Below are 25,269 nucleotides of genomic sequence, written 5' to 3'. Positions count from 1 at the left end.
GAAATAAAAGAGAAAGAAGAGTTTTCATCATCTCATCAATATCACCATCATTTGAATCAAGCATCAGAGCAGCATGAGATGAATATTTCTCTTCTAATCTGGGATTAGAGCCAGAGGATCAAACTGTGATAAGCAGGGAGTGATAGGAGAGACGGGTAGAGAAAGATAGAGTGGGAAGAAGTGAAGGGAGTGAGAGATGGCTCAAAGAGGAGACGACACCAAAGGGAATCTCACGTGTCTGTGAACATATGCAGAAAAGTATATGTGTTGTGTATTGCTTGTGTTTTATTGGGAGGATTTTAGCATTTACTGTGGCCTGTGTCCGACTGTGCTGCAATCTGTTTGCTCTGTTATTACAGAGGAGCAGCACATTTGGCCCGACACACCCTTCCTCTCATGTATACCGACTGATGGGGATGACGATGGTGGTGTGTTGTCCTGTGATCCAGCTCACTTTTTATGTCCCCTGGCAAATTCTTATCCTTAATCCGATTATTTTATAATCTGAATATTTCACTGCAATGAACAGGGTCGAACGATCTTACAGGTTTTAAATAAAGCATTTATTTGAAGATGAAAATTCAACTGAAATATAGGCATAGGAGCTGTGCCCCTGCAAGCTTGTCTTCTGTAAATTAGGTAAATAAACTACTAATTTGCAACAACAAATACATTGTGCAGTATACTGTTCATAATTGGAAGCGGGTTACATTTTCTGTTAATTAGGAAATCTAATGACGAGATGTGTATTTGGCAAGTTGCAAATACGTTGACACTGAACATATCAGTAAAACGTTCACAGACAACATATTTGTTATTTGCCAAAATATCTGATCTTGTAGTAAAACTGTAGTGACTCTACCTGGTTTATTACAGAAAAAGTTCACTAAATGTGTTGATTTTCATTTAACCAAAACCATCCATCACTAACCTTAACTGAAATGCTGTTGTTGCCTAAACTGCAGATAGGACGGTGGGTGCAAGCGATCACATTACCACCTTAATGAAATATATGAACATAATTTCTAAGAGACAGGTTTGGCCACTGAGGTGGCAGCAGCAGCAGCAGAGGAAGAGAGGACAGCTGCCACTCTTGTGAATGTTAATGGGTAATGGGTAACTTCTTTTGAAGCTGACCCAATTAGTCAATTAATCCATTAATCAGTCGATAGAAAATTAACCATTAATTTTGATAATTGATTAGTTGTTTTTATGTGGATATTCACTGGTTGCAGCCTTTCAAATGTAACCGTTATGGTTCTCTCAGGCTCCTCTGATGGTAAATATCTTTGGGTTTGAGACTGATGGTCAAACAAAATTTTAAGACTCACAGAGGAAATGAGGCAGGAGTTTTTTTTTTTTTTATTTGCATCTTAGTTCACTGAAATATGCACCTCCTCATCAGCAGTGAACAAACATATCAATGTTTCATGAATTTTATATCAGGTCTGCTCTGATAAACAATGTATTTTATTTATTTATTTATTAGCCACTACCATGGTAGCAACTACCTGTAGTGTAAATTAAAATCAAAGGAGAAAATAACGAGAAAAACAAACAGTGCAAACAAACTTATAACAATAATAACACTGGCAAGTCAGTAAAACATTTAATACAGCTCAGCAACAATAGTAGTATCACTAAAAACAGCATCTACAGTGACTGAAGAAAAAAATAACAAAAAAATCATAAATCATAAAATAATAAACTAAAATAACAAAATAAAACACGTTTACTTGTCAAATGTGAAATATTTGATGGCAAATCTTTCCATGTTGTCACTCCTCTGTACATAACAGTATGTTACTTTGCATTAGAGCTTAAATACATTTATATTTATTCATTTGGCAAAGGCTTTTGTTCAAAGTGAAGTACAATTCAAGCCACTGCGGATCAAGGAGAAGCCTTAGAGAATAAGTGCTGCAACCCTCAGTTTCAGACACAAGGCTGCAGGTGCATTAAGTAACACAAAGTGCACAGCAAAAGACATTTTTAGAGAGAGACAGATAAAGAAGGACGGAGCTCTGGAGATGTACTCTCAGAAGAGGTAGGACTCCAAGTGAGTTTTAGGACAAGTTCTGTTGACTGAATGAAGTAACTCATTCCACCACTGAAGGACCACACAGACGTAAGGACTGCAATGAGAGTTCCTGACTGATTATAGTCAACAAGAAGGCTCATAAACCTGAGTGTCTGGTGGGTTGGTGCCATGCAAGTTGACACTATATAAGCAAACAAAAGGGACCAGCTGGATATTGTATGTTTCAGCAGAGTATGGCCTGTGTACACGAAACCACACACTCAAGTTGTGTACCCACGTCATTGGATTCGCCTCATTTTATGACTAAATTCTATCAAATTTAATCTACTAATTTGATCTTGTTTTATAGTTTTATGTTTTCAGCATGCCAGTGTGACCACAGAGCCCACAGTGAGACACACACACACACACACACACACACAGTAACACTGTGTAGTCCGAGGCAGGCTGCGACATCTTCAGTGCCCCTTATGCTGACGTACTTTGTGCAACAGTGTGTGTGTGTGTGCTTTTATTTGCTCCTGTTTTCCCTCTGCACAACATTGGATTACTTTGATTGACAGGTGTGACCGCTGTTTACCACACACACGCATGCACGTCCAACAATGACATTGATTATTAAGATGGCCACATGAACATGTTATGTTGGGATCACTATGGCAACAGTAGCATGCACATGTCTCACCTTGATATGAGTGGGATGTCATGTTTTATCATCTGCTCCCAGGAATATTGTAATTCTGCTACCAGTGTTTCCTTCATACACGGCTCAGTCTGGGATATGTTATCCCTGCTGACTGAGAACACACAGTATATTTATGAATTTGCATATTTCTAATATTTATATACTTATTTCTCCATCTTGTACTGCATAATATTGAAATATTGAGTTGGTTTCATACATAAGTTTTACATTAATTTTAACTAAGTGTCTAAGGGACAGTGACCTGCATTAACCCAAAGTTAAGTAATGTAGGGATGGCTGTATGTGGTGTCTGTGATGCATGAATGAGCAGCAAGTTGCGCAGCAGCAAGGGCAAGGAAATCCACTTAAATGGAGCGGCAGATTTAGATGATGCTGCAGGTGCAAGGCTGGATGTCTGTCTGCTGATAATCAAACAGTCGCAGGCTGCATGGCTGATGCTGTGCTAACACCTCTTGCTGAGAAGGAGTTTAAGTAAGAAAAAAAAAAAAGGTAAATGTCACAGTTCTGGTTATAGTTGCTCGATATTTTTGGAATATTTATACATTTATTTGCTTTCTTGAGGAGAGTTAGAGGAGAAGACTGTGATGAGCCTCGTGTATAAGAGATAGCGACTACTATCTTAATCACAGTCTGCGTTATATCTCAGCTCTGATTTTATTGTGGAGGTCCTGACTGGAAGTTGTATCCGTATCTTTCTGCTGCTTTGAAGCTTTACTCAAACATTTGTCTTCTCGCTGCTGTTTTTCACAAATTGTGTCACAACCAACCTCACTTTTTGATCAGTTCATATGGAGTATTCGTTTGGACAGTGCTGTTTATTTATATTTATTTATAAGATGCTATATCTAATATTTTGATTTGAATGTTCAGTCGCTGCTGACCAGCTAGCCCCTGCTGGCTGCACCTGGGGCTGTCCTGCCTTTACCAGCTGCAGTTAGTTGGCTAGCTGTTCAACAGTTGACAATGGGCTGGTGAGCAGCGACTGAACTTTTGAAAATAAAATTAAATATATTAATGTACGACCTTTTCAATGTACGATTCATCTGAAAAGTAGATCAAATGTCAAAGTAAGATCCACTATATAAGCTCACCAGATTGCCCACCCATGCTTCCAGTCTCTAGGCTAAGCTAAGCTAAACTAACCTGACCAAACAAAGTTAAATAAATGAAAGTGGTAATGATCTTCTCATGTAACTTTTGGGAAGAAAATGAATAAGATATTTCACTAAAAGTCAAAACTATTTCTTTAAAGTGAATTTAAAATTTAAAATGAGCAGTAACCATGTAATTCTTAATCATTTATTATTTATATATATCATTTATTATATTATTTAATAAAGATTTATAATACATGTAGGTGACGTGTAGGTTATCCTGGTTTTAGAGCACCCAGGGAACAAGTTTGTGTTACATGGTGCAGAAACAAAACAAAACAAAACAAAACAAAACAAAACAAAACAAAACAAAACAAAACAAAACAAAACAAAACAAAACAACTATAATCAAAGAAAAAGTGACAGCAAGGAGAAAGAGAAAGGCTGAGAGAGTTTAAATAGTGTAGCAGGGAGTCAGACCAGATAAGTTCCCTCTGATGACCTTCTGCGTGGATGTTAGGTAGATATCTAATCAGCATCATCTGGCAATCAGCATTTGATACGGTATGTGAGTTTTCAAAGTTATTGAATATGCCTAAGTGAGCAGAAAATCACCGCCTAATATCAATTACATGAACGGGTCAGCTGTTCCACCTGTGTGGCAGGAGTGGTGATTTAGTTCATTCAAAGTCATTTTTCATCAAATGTTAATGATTTTAGTTTGAAAATGTTTTAGCATGTGGTCAACCAAGGATTGTTTTTGTAGAAATTCAAACTATTTTATTGAATTGCCAGTCAGGAGGAACAGCTTTTGAAAAACATGCTCTGCTTTTTTGATGGTTTCTTACAAATGACATTGTCTGAAATGAACTAAAAAGTAAAATAAAGCGAAATGCTGACTGCTGGCACAGCCTTGCATCAGCTGCTCTGCATCTTAGCACTGTCAGAAATCTGTCACACTTGTTCCCGTTTTAGTAAATCTAACATTCCAGTTACAACTACAAGATGTCCCATGATCTGACTGACACAGAGAATCCTCTTTGTCTTGTGGCCTCACAAGATAAAAGTTTGACAAGCAGCAGTTTAGCTCCAAACTTTTACTCCAGAGTTTTTACTCTGTTTTTTTTTTCATGTGCAGAACAGAATCAGGCCACAAAAACTCCCACCCCTGATCCTTTTGGTGAGCTTATGACATTTCACCATCATCTCTGAATATCACACTAAACTTCTGTCTTTTCTCCCCTCTGTCCTACAGATTAACAGACCTGTCAGGCTCGCTTACAGATGGACCAGTAAACTATAAATACAAGACCAAATGCACTTGGCTAATAGAAGGATAGTAAGTATCAATGTTTTCACCCTCTTCCTCTCATCATTAATCTTACTTACTTCCACTTGGTAAAAACTGTGATTTCTTTCTCCTTTTTTTGTATCTGGCTTAAGGGCTGCGGATAAAGAGAGCTCTATTACCATGTAAATAGAGGGAGATTGTCTTTCAGTGTAGTTATTGTGCTCCAGAGTTGCACATTAACTGCTCAGAAAACCGTGCCACACCATCTGAATACACACAGTGATCGCTCTGTAATTATATGTAAAGAGCTGCATGTGGTTCATTCTACTGTTGCCTGCTTGCACTGAATGTTAGGTATACAATGGCCCTGTAGCAGCTGCAAACACAATGACAATAAATAAATAAATACAAAAACAATCATTATTTTCTAACACATCTGGAAACAACAAATGGCTTGTTTAGGATTATCCCTTTAATGGGCTGTGTATCCTGTGGGATGTTAGATTGGCTTTAGGCGACGGACTGAAGATGTTCGTTATCTCCTTGGGAACCATTAAAGGACAGCTTGGGTTCAGTGACATTAGAAAAGACGATTAAGAATATTTTTAGCTGTACTAGCTGCATTTCTTGATAGCAATAAATGGTCTCACAAGGGAAGTCAAGTCAATTTCATTTACAAAGCCCAAACCACAAAATTGCCCAAAGGGCTTTAACAGTTGGATGGATTGCCGTGGAATTTGATGCAGATATCCATGAACCCCCACCAACATGTCCCCATTTACACATGTAGTACACAACTCAAACAAAAGACAACATAGGTCTAGTCATTTTTAGATATTCTAATGTGGAAGTTACATATTTACATTTAAGTTACAACTTTAATTCGATGATGGGAAAAAATCTTTTTCCCTAGTGCATGTGTTCCACTTTCAGTCAGTTGGATCTAAGAAAAGCAGAGTCATTGCTGTTGCACTGTGCAGTATAGTGGACATTGTTTGCATTTACATGAGCAGTGAGGTCCTGGTTTCGAGTCATGACATTCACATGGTTGTTCACCTCTATATCAGCATTCACACCCTTATCACATCAATTATCATTATAATTTTTATTACACTGCCACAATATCCAGGTGTCCATCAGAGTACTCCATTTAGCATCTCATCCTTGCATTTGCAAACACATAACTAGGATACTCTGATAAAAACACACCAATTGCAGTGTTGTATTAAGAAAAGGTCACGCTTCACACTGACCTTAATATGGCAAGAAAGGTTTTTTGAGGTGTGAGATCCAGCCGTGTCAATTTATGACCATAGCCACAGACTTCACAAATACAGGTGATGCTATTGAAAAGAATCATATGAGGCATACAGGTAATATATATTCATCACTTTTGTGTTGGTCATATCCATCTGTTCATCAGCATTCTCTCTCCTCTCCCTGTCCCTGTCTCCCAGTCCTAATGCTGTGCTCAGACTGCGCTTCAATCACTTCGCCACCGAATGCAGCTGGGACCACATGTACGTCTATGATGGAGACTCCATCTACGCCCCTTTGATTGCTGTCTTCAGGTAGGCACCTGCTATCTGAATAGGAGAGGTGTGAGAGTCGGGGAGTGGGGGCGGGGTATGGAAATGAGCCAGGTAGCCTTTGGCACGGCTTCAAAAGCTCTGACAAATTTGCACTTATGCAGTCAAATGACTCCATGTACAGGCAAACAATGGGCCTCATAATTACCATAGCACCACAATACAATGATAATAGAGAGAAAATATTGCAATTACTCACATCAGCCCTGAATACCACTTCTTTTTTCTGGAGCTTCATTGCATATTTTGCTTTTTTTTCCTCCACAGGACAATCTACAAACATGGACTCTTTCATTTGACACAAATTCATTAAAAACAATAATACCACAATAATCTACCAACCTCCCACTTTCTACTCAGCTCCATTGAGGCTTATCTCTTGTTGAGAGTTCAGTTGCTCCCAGGATGTGAAGCGGCCAATTTGGCTCTGGCATTTGAAAAAATCTAGATTTGTGCAGCATTATTATCAATAAGTAAGCTTACATTATAGATGGGTACATGCTTGTGTTAAAGAAAAAAAAACTGCTATAATTGTAGCAGGGAGGAGGCTTTGACACAGATTCATTATGGATGAGGGCACATTTGCAGTGCACTGAATTTATTAAAAGAGACAGGCTGCCCAAATAAGAAAGCAGCAACCCCCTTTGCAAAACCTCATCAAACAAATAAAAACGCTCTGCTCTGCAATGTTATTCTACTTTAAAGCTAATCATCGTCATATTTTTAGTGGGGGTCTGCAATTCCTGAAATGAAAACCTTTTCATCTTACAGCTCTCCAGTGGTGCTTCCAGACCATAAAAAAAATACAGCAGAATTTAAAAATGCTTTTTATTATTATTACTTTTTTGTTGAAAGGGCCTCTCTCTCTCTCTCTCTCTCTCTGTATCTCTTTCTCTTTCTCTCAAACTATTCTTCAGCGGTCTAGTGGTGCCAGAGACCAGGGGTAATGAGACAGTCCCAGAGGTAGTGACGACATCCGGCTACGCTCTGCTTCACTTCTTCAGCGATGCAGCCTACAACCTGACCGGCTTCACCATCACCTACTCGTATGTCTAGATGTCAGCCCTCCTTCACTCCGTTTCCCTTTCTCTCTACTTTCATCCGCATTTCTTTTCCAGTGTCAGGTTTAGACTTGTACAGACATATAAGTAAGAATGTGTATTAATTTACAGAAACTGAAGCTTCCAAGACAAAACTTTAAATCTTCAATGATGTATGTTTTCTATACTAACAATGGGATTGAATGTCTAGGATGTGAAAGGGGTCACATACACAGTTATCAACCCAACTTGGCAACTGAACAGAGGTTTTCTTGCCTCTTTTAGCTGATGTCAACAATGTCTGATAAACCCACTGTACACCACCTACCCAGCACCATCCTGCAGACATCTAGGTGCTGATGACAGGGGACCAAATAGCAGCTTAAGATATAAGAGTTTTGTGTGAATATTGGATTTATTACCTATTGACCATATCAAAGACAAATCAAAGTGAATGACACTGTTCCAACAGGCCTGGTGGATGTAAAGGTTTGTAACTGTTTGGTGCTGTAACATGTTAGCCACAAGAAATTGTCAGTTGGCTGTGGAAAGTTTGGCAGGTTTAACTTCTCAGGACAATATAATAATACTACAACCTAAGACGCAAAGTGGAAATCTTCCATAGGCATGACTGTCTCACTTCAGACTGTCTCACTTCAGACTGTCTCATTTCAGTTTGGCCTTTGCAGTCTATGACGCATCCTTCAAAGGATGCGGCCCCTGAATAGGGACACAGCTGTATCTAAATAAAGGGCATTACTGTCTTCAGCTGTAGTGTTATATCATACTGTATTATGTATTCTACAGTGTGAGTATTGTGTTTTGTTATAAAATATAAAACATTTAAAAGATAGGTTTGGCTCATCTTCACTTTGCACTCAATGCCCATGTTTATATTTAGCCAAGATTCTGGTCTCTAAGTTCTTAGATCCTGTAAACAAATTAGGAAATTTGTTCTAAAGAGAAAAGATTTGTAAAATGAAAATACCCAGTTGAATATGATACCTTAGACCTCTGAAACATCACATTAGCATCAGCTGAAAATGAGCTAATATGGTCTAGTTATTTTCTGTCAGTAGAGTAAAAGCAGCATTAGTTAATTTGCTGAGTTAAATCAACACTGAGTATTGACTTTTATTTATTTATTTTATTTTTTTACAGTTGATATTCACAAAAGCACAGGTGTAATTAGCAACATTAATAACACCTGCATTCAGTTTAGGTTAGCACCTTGTAGGTTAGCGCTGGCTTGCTAGCATGACTGGGAAACTTAACGGAACAGAGGCATAGTTAATTAAATTTGTTTCCCCCGTGTTTTTCCTGCTAAAACAAGTCAAAACGAAAAGGGTTAGTTGCACCAGCTGTGTGAAGGGATGCTACGGGCTCACAGTGGTAAGTCAATGTTCCTGTTGCTATAACTTCAGGTTTCAGAGTCGCACAGTGCAGCTACGGCAGATGGAGCCATTATCCCAGGTAGTTTGTCAGTGCATTAAAAAAAACTGAACAAATATTTCATTACTTCCGCTCAACATTCCTCATTAGTTGTATGAACAGTAGTTTGTTTTTTTTTTTTTACTTACGGCATCTGAGAGAGCTTGAGTAAGGTTCAGGGAAATGTTGTGGTCTGAGTTAAGGAAAAAAACTTAGCTTAGCCGTCACCATGGCAACCCGTACGCATTCTGCGTAACAGGTACGCATTTTCCACAATCAGGGCATTCTGGTACGATTTGCCGCAGTAAATTACGCAAAAAGCAAAATACGAAGAAGAGTTCGACCAATCAGAGCGCAGGATTCGTCCCCCCGCCCCCCCCCCCCCCCCTTGCCTCCTCTTATTTACGGCTAAAATATTCACAAGTGGGAATGATGGACAAACGTGAGATGTCACCTCAAGAGACCGCACAGCGACACTGTTGACCTTGCTTTTGTGTCTGTTGTCCCCCCTCCTCACTCCGGCTGGCTGCTTCCTAAAGTGAGGACGGTTCCTTGAACTTCTTTGTAAAGGTAAAGCGCGGAGGCTGTGGAAACTTGAGGCTGTGAATGAAGTTAACGTTAGCCTAACGGTAGGTATTTATTTGTAAGCTAACTTGCTTGCTCATCAGTCATTGAAGTTGAGCAGAGTAAGTAATATTGACTGTAATGAACAAAAAGATAATAAAGATAATAGAATACAGTTCCAAGGTTGGCAGGTCTACAATTCACCTAATTAAAGGCTCTTTTCAGTACAGTTACTGCATTTGAGTTAGCTGCTGTAGCTAACGTCCGTTCAGATTAATGCAGCGTCGTGCCGATGAAATCAGGTGAAAATTTGTTTCGGTACATAACTGAAAATATTGTGAACATACACTTGATCTTTTTTTTTTTTTTTAAATTCTGAAATCAGTGGGTGTTTTTTAATGTATTTTTGACAATCAAAGATGTCAGAAAAATTCATTTTAAGAAATTAATTAATATTTGTCAGTGTTATTTTCATTCTTATAGTGTTTTATTTTACACACAGGCCGATGTAACTGCTCCTAGGTTTTTGTAGGTTTTTTTCAGTCAGAGAGGTTCTGTTTCTGTACTGACCAAAGACCTTTAGAGCATCCATCAGTCCTGTCCTCCCAGGTTGAAAATTTGACCAGGAGTGCTTGTAAATAGCTGTAAGTGGTGGCCGCTAAGGTAACTGTATGAGATTCTTTCACCAGAACAGCTACATTAAGGCATCTCTTGACCATTGTGCCATTCAGAGTGGATGTCATCTGAGCTAGCTTCGTCATTCTTATGCTCCAGTTCTGCCTTCAAATGATGAGATTCATAAATGGCACAACTAGTTCCTCATCATCACCTCATCAGTAGCTTTAGGTGCAACCTTTGGTTGCTAGTGATCCTATGTGCTGTTCAGAAGGAAAAAAAAACATTGATAAAGACAAACAGGTGAGGAATATCAGGTAGCTGTGGTAGGTAGTGTTTGATTGAATAAAATGAATGAATTAGACAGAGTGTAATGCAGTCCTCCATTGCCAAAGACCCAAGGTTTTCATATCAGGGTTTAAAGTGACCTATATTTCTGACTCGGACAGTCGCATGGCTGGTGGTGCAATGGTTTTTCTGGTTTCTGTTTCCCAGCCCTTCTCAAAAGTCACTTGTATAGTATAGTGCATCATAATGCTGTCTACACCTCATCACCACCTCTTCCACAGACACAAACCAGGCAGCTTTATAGCCATAATTGAAAATTGAATGATATGTGGTAGGTTGAGCACATGGGAGGAGTGAGGACAGTAAGTGTACAGTCACATAACCTCAAGGCTGTCATCGCACGCACGCACGCACGCACGCACGCACGCACACACACACACACACACACACACACACTCTCTGAGGGGAGTTAAGGTTGTCATGACGACCCTCTTGTTGCAGCAGCAAACCAGCTTTTTGTATTAACAAAAACATCTTCTGCCTCTCGTCCTTGACTACTGTTTTCCATCTGTTTGTCCCTTTCAGCTTCTTTATTTATCTGATATTACAGAGGAAAAGCTTGTAATGCAATTCAGTAATCTAAATTGGCTCCTAGTTTTTTTTTTAAATATCTAATGGTCTCTCATTGAAAGACTCTTGTGTTTTTTTTTGTCCTTCTAGCAGTATCTCTGTATTTTAAACTGTATTTGTTCTGCATCATCTCTCTTATGTGTACTGTGGTTCCTTTTTAAATTACATTGCATTCAGTTGGCAGATGCTTTTGTCCAAAGCCACTTACAATTTGTGTGTTTAAACTGGATTGGAACAAGAGGCAGATGTATTCAAGAATTGGTAGTGAATCCCTCTCAGACAAACAACTAAAGTCAGTTCTTTAGTATTTAGTGTTTTTTTTCCCCCTGAGGTTTATTAAGGGTCATTCTACAGTGCATGTTAGTGATGAATAAGGATCAAAATGGACCTTGCAGCTGGCAAAAAACTACGCAAACATGGAGGCAAATTTTCCCTAAGAGATTGCATTGTTTCTCATAAGCATACTGTTGTGAGGAATGGGCTTAATCTACTGTATAGTAAAGTGCAGTAAATCAAACTGACCTGCCTGACCACAAAGGCAGGGAAAGGCAACTTTATTCATACAGCACATTTTGCAGAGTTCGCAGTGTTTTATAAAGGCAAAGGTGAGTGTCAGAGTGACAATGACAACAATAAGCAACACAAACCAGAGTAAAATTAATGAATTATATAATGAATTATATAATTATATAATTGTAATCATTTTGAGCTGTGTTTTGAGTTGTGGTTGCATTGCATGATTTGATTTTCACCCCTGAGGAAAACTTCTGGGTTTTTGGCTACTAAATGTTCCACATTCTTCACTAGTGACCTGCTAACTTTATCTGGTATCTTTAACTTTATCTGGTGAGCAGTCAGTGTACAGTGGTTTCATCAGACCTTGGTTGCTAAATGCAGCTTTCGGCTGCCCCTGGAAACGAGGTTAATGAGAGCACAGAGACATGAAGCAGAGCTGCTGAGTGTCCAGCACTACAACCCCTTTCATAAAACCTGCAGTCATTTGATCCACTGTTAAAATGAAAACATTGGTTAGTGGAGTTTTAAAGGATTTTTATGTATATATTTTTAATGGCAATTTTATGTTGTGACTACTTTTTCAACCTTGTAATAAATTTTACTCTAAGCAAGAAACCATTTCAGTTGCCTCAATTAGTATTAACTTAATGAGGCATCCACAGTATCTGACAGTATGGTGGCATTTTCTCTTTGTGTCTGTGGTACTGGATAACCTTGACTTTCTTTCTAATTGTGTCTCCCTCAGGATAAACTCTTGTCCCAACAACTGTTCGGGCCATGGCAGATGCAGCACAGCGAACTCGGTCTCCAGTCGTGTGTACTGTGAGTGTGAGGAGTACTGGAAAGGAGAAGCCTGTGACATCCCGTACTGCAGAGACAACTGTGGCAGCCCTGATCACGGCTACTGTGACTTGACCGGAGAGAAGCTTTGTGTCTGCAACGACAGCTGGCAAGGTAAGGGAGCAGGGAAGAGGACTGAATTTTATCAGGGAAATTAAAACAGACATATGGATGAACTGAGGGAGCTGGTAGAGAGACATTTGGTCTCGCTGGGGTGCAGCCAGAATGGTGAGATATGGCTCTTTGGCCTGGAGCTAAGGGACTTGATGGAGAGGGCTGAAAGACAGAAAAAGCCTAGGAAGGGTTTAAAGTGCTTTATCTGAACCCTCTAACTCATTTTATCACAATGTTAATGTAATCATTCCAGTATATGCAGATGTGAATGTGATGTGAATTAATCTCTAGGTTAAACTGGGTCACAATTTGTTTAAGTTCCTCTCCAGACATGTTTTAAACTATGTAAAAATACGGAAATGTGGAAATGCGCAGTCATGGTGTTGACTGATTATTTTTCTCATGACTGTCTTTTATCATATAAAAGACACAATATTGACATGCTAACAAGGTTAAACTCTTGATTTTCACTGGAGGGGTCTGAAAAATGAAATTCTTTTAGATTATGTATCATAAAGTCATTGTTTCAATAGCATTTTGACTTGGACTATATTTTATAACATAGTGATGATCTGCTTCACATTAAAATATAGAAATTTAAAAGCTTTTAAAGCAATTGAACCTAACTCAGTCTGCTTTAATTGTCATTTTATGTCTTCACCAGCAAATCCAAATTAATCCTTTCAGACATTATGTGCCACATTTTGAAAAGTCTGTGTGTCATTGATATATCTTCATACAATCACTCTACAAATGAGGCCAATGCTCGTGTTATTTATCCTCAAAACAGAGACCAAATTTCCCATGATGCTTGTCTTGAAGAGGATCTTTTTGATGGATCTGTTATGAACATGAACAGGGAATGAAAGGGAAAACAGACAAAAGGAGACACAGAAGCACAACAGTGGCTGTGCTCCTGTTTATGTCAAACATAATATTGCCTGTTTCAATATTATTTTGTGTCATAAAACAATAGATGCAATATCCTGGGAAATCTTGTTTTGTGGTGCATAATATATATGGCGTCATTATTTTTGCAGTTTTATGTTTCATTTGTGAACACTTTGCTCCTGCAGCAGCACAACTCAACTTTATGATACATGGCGTCATGGTTTCTGACAGAGATTGATTTTACACTGGTGTTCTCCTTTCTAAAAAACAGGATCATATTTCACGATGTAAATTGGTGAAATCTGAAAAGGACTAGTCATAAATACAAAGTGCAAAAAATGATTGCACTGCTGTGCTGTTTTACAGGTTACACTCAGTAACCATGAATTAAATTCCAAATGCAGATAAAACTAAATTCAGGTTTTTCACCAGAGCCAAAAATATTGATTATGAATATCTCATCATCTCTACTCATGGAATACAAGTAAAAGCTTTGTTCTGTAAGAATAAAACATGATTTCCTCTTCATTGGATGCTTATTAAGGCAACTTTTCTATCAGTATTGGATCATGGTGACATTTTATACATGCATGTGACTCTGAAGCCCTTAGATGCTGTTTATCACTCAAGATTTATTACTGGTGATGATTATGACACTCATCATGGTGAGCTGTCTGCTGAGGTTGGGTGGTTCTCTTTGTAAGGCATGATAGACACTGGCTTTTATTTATTTTTTAGGCCTTGACTGGTTCTTTACCCTCTTACATTGCTTCCCTGCTGTATTTTAATGTGGACCCTTATTGAACATGCTCAGATGATTGGATCACATTGCAGGTGCTGACTGTTTTCACTGAGCTTGTGCACCTGTAACCTGGAATAACATGCAGAACAATCTAAAGCTTACCTCATTTTTACCCTTAAGGCATTTTGCATTTTATTTCACAGCTGTTCTTGTTTTACTTGATTCATTTGCTTTAAATTCTAATTGCTTTATTTACTCTTAAGGTTTTATTGTTTCACTAATTTGGCTTTTTATTACTTTTACTTTTTATGTCAGTTTCTTATTTGTGTTTCTTGGCGCCTTGGTGAGGCTCTTATTTATTCTTTTACTCAGCTATATTATAAATGAGGTCTCTACCTCAGAGTTAGAATACAGGTTGTATGAGTGACTTGAATGAACAGTGAGTGGCTTGTAGATGCTTCCAATTCCCTCAATGATTGTCTCATTTGTTGAAGGCAATTAAACTGATTTCCCAGAATTAATATGGTAATTATACACATAGGATCTTCACTGTTATTTTAAATTGCATTTTTTTTCTAATTTGTCTGAAGCATCAACCTGAGACTGGGCACCAAATACACAAATTAATATCAGTGCGAAGATGTTTAATTGTCCTCTGCCTGGTGTAATTCGCCAACTGTGTCTACCCCTCAAAACCATTATTGTTTTACATAATAATGATGTTTTTAATCCAACTTCACTAGACGTCCCAGTCTGGAGTTAGATTAGGAGGTGAAGCACTGCCCCCTCCTGGATCAACATTGTAAGCACAACTAGAAATGGTAGAAAAGCAATGATGACACTTTCTACCCTTCAAATGTTTTTTTAAATGTGTACAACATGTAAATCTTTAAGGTTAGATGAGCTGTAAATCCTATTATTTCCTATATGGCAGCAAAACCAACAGTAGTAATAAAAAACCTGATACAATTATGCAGTTTTGAATTTTCTATGAATTTATCATTTAAGATTTTACATTTACCTTGACCAATTGATTTTTGGCATGAAATTAAAACTGTGTTGGGTCTTAATTAGCTCTCCCAAAACACGTGAAGATAAATAAAACACTAAATGGAATCATCTGAAATTTTGAAGAATCAATATAATGCAAATCTGTATAATTTGTTTAAAATCAAACCGACACAGATGGAGATCAGTCACTGCCTTATCCTATTACCCCAAAATTTAAGATGTATTTAATTTGCCTGTCCACTAAACTTGCAAATTAAGTTTACAGGTTTTAGTTTACACTCTATGCCAGGAACAGTCGTAAGATATTTTCTCACATCTAGCACTTGTGTTTTAATTCTTGTGTGTCAAACAATAATTAAGTTTTTTCTTTTTAATTTGGCTAATGCAAGAATTTAACAGTCCCTCAACTCACAAAGAAATTGAGAGACAATGACTTTCTTGTTTTCTTGGCTTGAAGAATCTGCACTTATGACTGTACTTATCCTCTTATTTCATTCATAAAACAAAAAGCTGGAGGTCAAGACGTCAGGGAGACAGAAAGGTGTGTGTGTGTGTGTGTGTGTGTGTGTGTGTGTGTGTGTGTGTGTGTGTGTGTGTGTGTGTGTGCGCGTGCGTGTGTGCGTGCATGAGTGCGTGTCTCTCTCTGTCTCTCTGTGTGGTAATGAATCAGCTGGGTGCAGCCACACAGCCTGTTCGTAGCCATCTAAGACACAAACAGTGCGGGTAATAAAGGTGCTGGTTGCCATAGCAACCACCATTTCACAGCAAAATATATGTTTTTGTGTTAATGAAGAGAGGATGTTGTCCTTCTCTCCTCTCATCACTCCTCAGAGATTTGTGTATATGTTTCTCCTCATGTTTGCACTCATCTCTCATTCGTTACCTGCTGAATACTGGACATTAATCAGACCCAGCTGCCCCCCCTTAAAAAAAAAAACCCTGATGGTTTTAACCTGATCTGAGGAGCAGAGAGGATGACTGACGACACAGGATGGGAGTGGTTTTATGGCTCTGTTGTTGTCTGACCGGCTCCTAAATCTGATCTCTGTGCTTCTTTTCTGGTTTTATGTCCTCAGTTCCAGCAAATGCAGCAGCTGTGGCTTGTTTAATGCTCAGTGAAAGTGTTGCTGTAACTTATTCTACTGAATGTGTATATTCCCATAGATGATTGTAGTGCAGTAAATATATATTCTCTGTCAGTTGTAGGAGAGAAACATCTGAGATTGTTTGTTTTTAATTTTCACCCAGTGAAATAAAAAACTTAAAGCCTTAAAGCCATATGTACACTGTGTGGCAAACTAAAAAAATCATTCATCAATCAATTAGGCGCTTTGTAATATTAGATAATATGTTTCAAACATTACTTATTGTGCAATTGTGCAAGCAAATGAACAACACAGAACGAGAAGACACAGATACAGCATGTATGATAATGGTTAAACAATGAGTAAGATGAAATAACAATCAGTAATAGATAATAATGATAAAAGGGTACAGCCTTGATTAGTAGTCTTTTCATCAGTCCATCCCTCGTCTTCAATATTATTACACTTCAGGAAGTTATAGAAGATGTTCCAAATGTTGCCTAACCTGTCCACGTTGTTCTTTGTCATGTAACTTATCTTTTCTAAAGCAAAGAAAAAGGTCAGTTCCTTCAGCCATTGTGAAACAGTTTTTTTTCTATGAGTAGGCTACATAATGTTTTGCTTCCAAAAGGCATTGGACATTTTTAGAAGTCACAAAACCATCTGGGTAAATATTGAATAGACACAGATCAGGGATTTTTGGTATTAGCTGTGATAGTTAGAGATCTGTTTATTTATATATATCTCTCCTCTGACTCAGGTCCAGACTGCTCTTTGTCTGTTCCCTCCACTGAGGCCTTCTGGGTCCTGCCCAGTGTCAAGCCGTCAGCGCAGTCTTTGGGTCGGGCGTCCCATCAGGCCCTGGTGCACTCTGGGCTGATGTGGGTGGTGGGAGGCTACTCCTTCAACTACTCCAACTACCATATGGTTCTCAAGTAAGCATCTGACCCGAGCAGCCTTCTGCCAATCCTATGAGACTGAAGTAACAGGCAGAAATGATAGTCAGTGAACACATCGCTGACACAGCACATCGTCAAGGTCAATTTGTTTTGGCAGTGAAAACCAGTCGACCTGTCAGACATCTTCCACCTCATATCTCTGTAGTACTGTAGTGTAGCACCAATTAAAGCATCTAAACTCTGTTAAACTTTGGTGTCAGTGTGAAAAGTGGACTACAAATGTATTTTAACTTTTCTACCATCCGTGTTAAAGTCTTTTCCTTTGATTTTCTTCTTCCTGCAGCTACAACCTGGAGACCAGCACATGGGATGCAGTTCCTGTCAGCAGTGGCCCTCTCTACAGATACGGACACTCACTGGCTCTGTACCAGGTAACACAGCTGTGCCTGCTACACTACACCACAAAGAAGAGTTGTCTTATGCAGTAAAATATGAAAATACAGAATGGTGTGAATGAATGAATGAATGAATTAAGTAAGTAACATTAATATAATGCAGTTGAGTTTTAAATTACTTCGCAGACAGACTGACCCAGGGAAATCTAAACATAGTACACACTAAAAAATAAGCTGTAAATTTTAGTGTTATTCAGTTGTCTTCATCAGTACCTGTGGGTCAGACACCTGCACAAGTGAACAATACACTGTCTGTACAACACCTGTAGCCGATTAAACCAGTCAGCACCTGTCCACAGCTCTCGGCTCTTTCATGTGCTTACCCAAAGAATATTATAACACACACACACACACACACACACTCTCTCACTCACAGTAGTCTTATTGCATGAGGAGACAGCTCAGTGTATAAACTTTAGATAGAATTATGTTTTAGCTCATTTATAGAGAAGAATAAAAGATCATTTTAGCCTCTGCCTATAGAGCAGAACTGGACGTCACAGACAAACCAAACTTTGTATAAAATTTTATTTCCCTGTGCTCAGACCAGATAAAGCAGTTTGGATTTCACTCCATCTCTGAGTTTCGAGTTTCACTATTTTATTTTTGTTGATAATTGATTAATCTTTTGATGAAATTATCAAGTAAAAACATCAAACTGTGTTTCAAGTTGTTGTAAACAATATGTTTGAGTTTTTGACTGTTGGTCAGAAAAAATGCTTGTTAAGATATAATTGCTTTTACATAAGATGTAATGTTTCTGTCATTATTTTTGACATTTCATCGTCTAATGATTACTTCAGCTTTTAATCCACGAATGACGCATTCATTTTTGAAACATTTTTTATGCTGGAGTCATTTCACAGGCCTTTGAAGAACGTTTGACACTTTCTTAGCGACAGGCCCATTAGTCACCTTCCCTGTGAAGAAATGAGAACATCTGAATCATCCATGTGTCCCCTGTAGATCACTCACTTCACAGTCTGGAGCATCAAATGATGTGTCACTGTCCAAATACTGGGACATGTACTTATTTTGTGCGGAAGGAGTCATTTAATCGTGGGGGACAGGAAGGAAAACGAAGACAAATCTCTGTTCTGCCGTGATGAAGATGATTTAATGCAGAGGAGGTCGGCGACTAAAGCCGGAAGAAGATTTGTCGGCAGCAGCAACTTCAACCTCTCCCGGTCACACCAGCCGAATTACTCCACTTCATCACCGAAGTTTGTTGCCTTCTCAGGAAACATCTTAGTTCACGGCACGAAATGGACGTGTGTTTTATTTTTATCCAGTCAGACCTCCTGACTCTTCACCTCTCACCCTTCAGTTTTACGCCGATATTTGAGGTGACGCCACCATGTTGTAGCATGTGCGATACTGTTACTGATGTACTTACTTGGTAGTTGCAGGACAAACTGCAGAGCTGCAGTGAGGTGAAGTAAAGTTTGTATTAGAGCATGTTTGTTTATCATTAGAGACTTAAAATCAACTTTTTTCAAATTTACAATTAATGAAGTTGCTGTGTGTCATATGGAAGGTGTGTTAAAGGTCCCATATTTTACACTCGTCCAGTGTTTTATTGGAAGTGCTGATATCCATAACAAGATATATTTGTGGTCTTAAGAACCAAAAACCATCTCAATGTAGTTTTATATCTCCTCTCTCAGGCTTCTCTCTGGAGCTCCAGTAACAACAATTCGGTGAGCCAATCAGAAGAGAGTCTCTTAAGCTCTCTTCTGATTGGCTGACTGTTTTCTGAGTGATCAAATAAAAATATAGCAGATTTCAGGTAAACACTCAGAAACCAAATCCTGCAAGGTTGGGTGGTGGGTCCAGGTTGTGGTTCAGTGTTACTGGTTATTTCACTGCCCCCATGTGGACTAAAGGTTCAATGTGTGTAAAAACAGATCTGCAGGTTACACCCCAGACATTTAGAATTACAGTAAAATTCCCTGTGTAGTAAACAGAAGAATTGAGGTGGACTTGATTTGAACCCATCGAGATGAGCAGTGTTTGTAAAACAGGCACTAATCAGTACAGGATAAATATTTATTCACAACATGAGTTTCGGAGAGACTCACTGAACTGCTGAAGCCTTTTGTCAGCTGCAACGAAACTTTACAGAGTTTTTTGTACAAAGCCATACATTTTACCTCACAGGCCAAATTCCCATTACCATATAAATGAACAGCTTGGTGGAGGTCATCCTTAGGTGGAGCTTTGGCACAGTGGAAGCAGCGAGCGAGCACTGAAAAAAACACACACTAACATATCCACATTCTTGTCTTATCTTGCTTAAGCTGTGTTTTATCTCTGTCTTTTTCCTCACGTAGGACGACATCTTCATGTTTGGTGGGAAGCTGGAGGCAGGATCTGCTAACGTGACAGACGAGATGTGGGTGTTCAACATCCCCAGGCGCACCTGGTCACCACGGAAACCTGCCCCGCCTCCTCCCTACGCCCTGGAGGGACACACTGCCCATGTGGTGGAGCTGGCCGACAGTGAACCGGTGATGCTGATCTTCTTTGGCTACTCGCCAATCTACAGCTACATCAACAAAGTTCAGGAGTACAACATCAGTGAGTGCACCTGCTGACTCTGCTCTCATCGATTGTATTTGTCTTTGAGGTGATTGTTTAATTGTTCTTTATTGAAGGAAGTCAAACACTTGCACTCTTCAAGTTGTTGACATTTTCCAGAGGCGATATTCATACCATGTTTTTTTTTTGTCACTGCTTTTGCTGGGACGTTGCTGCATTGAGGAAACTGTCACTGTTTAATTAGATATAGTCACTATATTTAATATAGTCACAGTAGCTTTCTAACACCAAAGCTTGTGTTGGTACTTAGCAGACAAGTAGTAAACCTCAGATTTTTGAGCTTCCCAGCTGCACATAAATGCAAGCTTCATTAACTCACATATGTCTGAATACTGAACACAACAGGAAGCAGCACACACTGGTAAAGGAAATCATTACTCATTTTTGCACAGTGTTATATTTGCATTTGGAAAAAGCTGTACCAGATGTATGAATGATGTACACAGCCGAACACAATGAAATACATGACTTCTTCATTCTTACCAGACTGGACTTGATCATTAGTGAATTGATTCAGTTATAACCACATACAACTTTTATTATCCTTTAATGTGTTGAACACAGTCCACGGCCTGAAGATGCAAGACAACATGTGGAAACGTATCTAATTAACCAACACAAAAACTGACAACCAGGCTTTTTCTCACATCTCCGCAGGTCTTAGCTGCAGTTTCTTCTTTCTTCTTAAAGATAGCACACAGGTGAATCTCAGAATTACGCCCCAAACAATTCTCTCCAGAAACTTTAACATTAAAGGAACCTAAGTCTTCATGTCTGCGAGTCATACTTTGTGTAGCTTCAAAGTTTAAAAAGCTGCAGAGCAGACTGTTGAGTACCTAAGTCAACTTTTCTGATTTGGTGCTGCAATTTTTTCTGGAGGAGGAGGTGAAGTCCTGCTGGCAACTAATTGCGTTTGTGTGGAACATCTCGTCATCAGAAATTTGTGCATGCGTTTTCTAATACTGTCTTTTAATATTCACTTTTAAGCATTGCAAGCATCATTGCTGCTGTCTTTTCATATTTCTGCTGCTGTTTTCAATTGTGTTGGACTTAGTTTATTATTTCATTAGTGAACCTTTTAAGATGCTGCTCTGGGAATTGCTTGTATTTCTGGTGTTGTGTTGCACCTTGACCCCAGTGAGAGAGGAGAAACTTTCATCTTCACTGTGGATCAGTGACAATTAATCTGAACTTTAACGCACAGTTTGTAACTTCTGCCACTATTGGTCTCTCAGTCAAAACAATAATAAAAAAAAAAAAAAGCATTGGATGATGTCATGAAGTAGCATGGGATCATGGGAATTGTTGTCTTCACCACCATTGCCGTCAGCTTCTCCCAGATTTGATTCCTTCAGTGTCAAGTGTTTCTGGAGGTTTTTACCTGGAGCTGAATTATCTACAGAGGTCTCGTCCTCTCCGTAACAAACAGATCAGAGGATTAAAACCAGTAGAAACAATGACACAGTACGTCTCTGAGGGGCTGGGAGCTGAGCTGTCTTAACAGTTACTCAGCTTTCTTTGTTTCTCTGATACCTTAAGATCCAGACATCCTGTCACTAAAATGCTTTATCTGGTTAAAATATGTAGTTGAAAATGACCAAGATGTAAAAAGTGTATTATTTAAAAATGTGACTTAAAACCGGATAAAAGTCAGTCTTGAGCTTCTGGCAGGAAACCACAATGCGGATGTATGTGTATAGAGGATATGACATCATTGACAGGCGACCAATGAAATGGACCATTACCATGATTAAAATCATGTATTTCCCTGGTTTGAGAATTGATAGAAGCATTTCAGATAATGTGGGTACACAGGTCAACAACATATTTAACAAAGATTTAGTGGGTTTTAGACATTTTAATGCGGAAAAGTCAGATATTATAACTTTAAGTGAAAAAAAAAGGTAAAACTGACTCATGCTTTTCTCTTTTGATTTATACTTTTGTATTTGTATTACATCACATACATGGACACTGCTGTTCACATACTTTGGTCTTGGGGTATTTTTTTTGCTTTGGGCGAAGCCACTTATTCCACTGAAGGGAAAACTTATATTTGAAACAACAGTGAGCTACATTTACATAGAACATTTACTCATTTGGAAAGTGTTTTTATTCAAAGTGGCTTACAAGTGAGGGGCATCATTTATCGCTTGAGACAGTAGTTTGTGTTTGGCTCCTTCCTGTGTCAACCTGACATGGCTCCTATGCATTTAGACCTTTAGGATGAACTGGAAGACCGACAGTGAGGCAGACTTTATCCCCACCTTCACTATAATTTGGCTGATGGGTGTCGGTTTTGCTTGTCTTCATACTTTTGGCCATTTAGTTTGCTTTTATATGTATTTTCTGTTTCCCTCTTTGGCCAGTAGATGGCGTAGTTGTCCAGCATTGTAATCCATCAGCTGATATTTGAGGTGGAAAACACACACATCCTTGCTCATGTTCGCACCATCACACACACACTGAAAGGCAATGACACACACACACACACACACACACACACACACACACACACACACACACACACACACACAGAGAAAGCGGTCATTAAGAAGAGGTGGCACCCAGGCCGGAGCGTCTGGGAGAAGACAATGATTAATGAATCCACTGCATTCCCTCACTGTCCTGCCTCCCTGCCTTTCTGTTTTTCCTCCCTTTCTCCCTATTTCTCATCCGTCCTTCTTTCTCTTCTTCTACAACCCCACCCCTACCCACAGCCCCCCCCCCCCCCCCCCCCCCCCCCGCCCACCACATCCATTTCGTTATCTCCCTTTGTCTTTTCCCTTTCATCAACTGCCCTCCGTTTCTGACCCCCTCTGTCACCACTCCTCCTCGGTCCCCGTCATCTCCAGCTCCTCGCCCTCACCTTTTTCCTTCCCTCTCAACCCTCATCTGTCTATCACTTTCATCTTCACCCACCTCCATCTCTTCCTCGCTCCTCGTCCACTGGCACCGAGCATCATTAAGCTTCAGAAGCAGCAGCTGAGAGAAAGTGTAACCAGGAAATGAACAGAGGGGAGTGGAAGTGGTGTGTAAAATATGAGATAAAAGTTTTTAATGACCACTTGGAGAGGCAGGTTTGCAGCAATTAGCTGCTAGAGATGAGATAAGAGTTGACCTTCTACTTTCTTGTTGCCTCTTCATAGCAGCCCCTCTTTCTATCACTGTTTCTCTTGTTCTCTCTTGTTCTTTTTTTCTGGGCCTGTGTTCTGCTGTCTGCTGCTGCCTTTTTCCCTTTATCTCTGTAACTTCTCAACTGGGTGTGTTTAAGTGAAGTTTTATCGGCGCGTGTTATTCAGAGAGCTTGCTGCCGAACCCGATTTTTGAGGCAGATATTGATACTTGACAATTAAACAATAAAGCAGCTGAAATTTGTTGTATACTGAATATTACTACTAATGTCAGTGCTCCCTGGCAGACAACCCATGTAATAGCAGCACTGTTTTTTAATGAGCTCTAACATATCTTGGCATTTCTACAGTGCAGTTATGTGTCTTTTATGGACTGACATATACACAGATGACTTTATATCTGTAATATGATAAAACTGGGCAACAGTATCAACCACGATGATGTGCTGGCCATACTTTAACAGTGTGCAGTAAATAATAAAAGCAGTCATGCTATATACCAATGGTTCCCAACCATTTTCCAACTTACAGAGGCCAAATAATACCTTCTCGGAGCACTTTTTATTTTAATGATAATGATCGTATTCAGAAGTTTATCTGTGTTTTTACAGGTAAAATTAGAATAGCTGTTATGTGGATGTTCAGGTACAGATTCTAGCTGCAGATAAAGGGGAGTACTTTGTGAAGAAATTCCACCTCTGAGTGCTTTCTAGTTCTTTCTGTGTCTTAGTTTCCCAGTTTTTCTCTCTCTGCTCCGAGTACTACTCGTGGTCTTGGGGGTTTACAGTTCTAGATGATGGCACGTTTTCTCAGGCTTTTGAAGTTCCCCCCTCCTGCTAAGGTTTTGTTTGTTGTGTTGTGTATCTTCTTTATCAGGGGCTGCTCGGATGATGTAATCCCTGCCTGTTTTTAATAAGATTTTCTATGCACCTGAATTAATCTGTATGCATCGCGCTGGTCTAATAAAAGGGCGCTTTTAAATTCAATAAACTCTAATTTCCTCTGGCTTCATACACTGTTTTGCTCGCTCACTCTGTCTCCCTTCTTCTCTCTTCCCTCACTCCATCTCACCCCCAGAAATAAAAGTGCTTTGTTTTTTGGCATCAAAGTGAAAAGCCAAACTTGCCAAAGCATCAAAAACTTTTTAAGTGATTAACTTTTATCTTTCTGCATGAGCGTGCTGCATTAATCAGACCCGTCTCACCTCTCCTCTCTCTCAGGGTCTGACTCGTGGCAGGTGGTGTCTGCTGGAGGTGCGGTGGTCCAGGGAGGCTACGGCCACAGCAGCGTGTACGATGAGGCCAGTGGCTGCGTGTTTGTTCACGGGGGATACAAGGCACTTAACAACAACAAGTATGGCCTGGTGGATCACATGTACCGCTACCACGTCCACACGAGGACATGGTGAGAGCACAGAATAATATTGCCTATGAAAATGTATCTGTTCTGCAGGAACACTGCAACCTGCCAAAATTAAAATAGCATTCACATCCATAGTGACCACTCTGTATCATCTGCCAGCTTCATTTTGTAGAGACCCATTAATCCATTCTTTAAACCATTTGTCTTGTCCAGGGCTGCAGGGAGCTGGAGCAAATCCCATCATGCTCTAGGTCATAAGCAGAGTGCACCCTGGTCACTGGTCTGTCATATGGCTGACACATTTAGTCAGATGAACACATTCATATCTTT

The 25,269-nt window shown here is 39.3% G+C and overlaps 1 protein-coding gene across 4 annotated transcripts in view; it reads left to right on the top strand.

Annotated features, from left to right (window-relative positions):
* The window catches only part of atrnl1a (attractin-like 1a), a 249,853-nt gene that overhangs the window by 23,593 nt on the left and 200,991 nt on the right, over positions 1 to 25,269 (top strand). For all 4 annotated transcript variants that reach the window (XM_071479994.1, XM_071479995.1, XM_071479996.1 and 1 more), the window contains exons 2-9: positions 5,097 to 5,180; positions 6,590 to 6,703; positions 7,639 to 7,767; positions 12,551 to 12,759; positions 17,249 to 17,423; positions 17,731 to 17,818; positions 20,176 to 20,422; positions 24,798 to 24,981. In XM_071479994.1, coding sequence (XP_071336095.1) covers positions 5,097 to 5,180; positions 6,590 to 6,703; positions 7,639 to 7,767; positions 12,551 to 12,759; positions 17,249 to 17,423; positions 17,731 to 17,818; positions 20,176 to 20,422; positions 24,798 to 24,981 — 1,230 coding nt within the window. The remainder of the gene's footprint in view (positions 1 to 5,096; positions 5,181 to 6,589; positions 6,704 to 7,638; positions 7,768 to 12,550; positions 12,760 to 17,248; positions 17,424 to 17,730; positions 17,819 to 20,175; positions 20,423 to 24,797; positions 24,982 to 25,269) is intronic.

Source organism: Trachinotus anak, unplaced genomic scaffold (genome assembly GCF_046630095.1).
Source record: "Trachinotus anak isolate AG129_WGS33_773 ecotype Australia unplaced genomic scaffold, CSIRO_AGI_Tana_v1 ptg000007l, whole genome shotgun sequence".
NCBI classification, from domain to species: domain Eukaryota; kingdom Metazoa; phylum Chordata; class Actinopteri; order Carangiformes; family Carangidae; genus Trachinotus; species Trachinotus anak.
The sequence above is the reverse complement of the archived record's forward strand: the minus strand, read 5'-3'. Positions and strand labels throughout refer to the sequence as shown.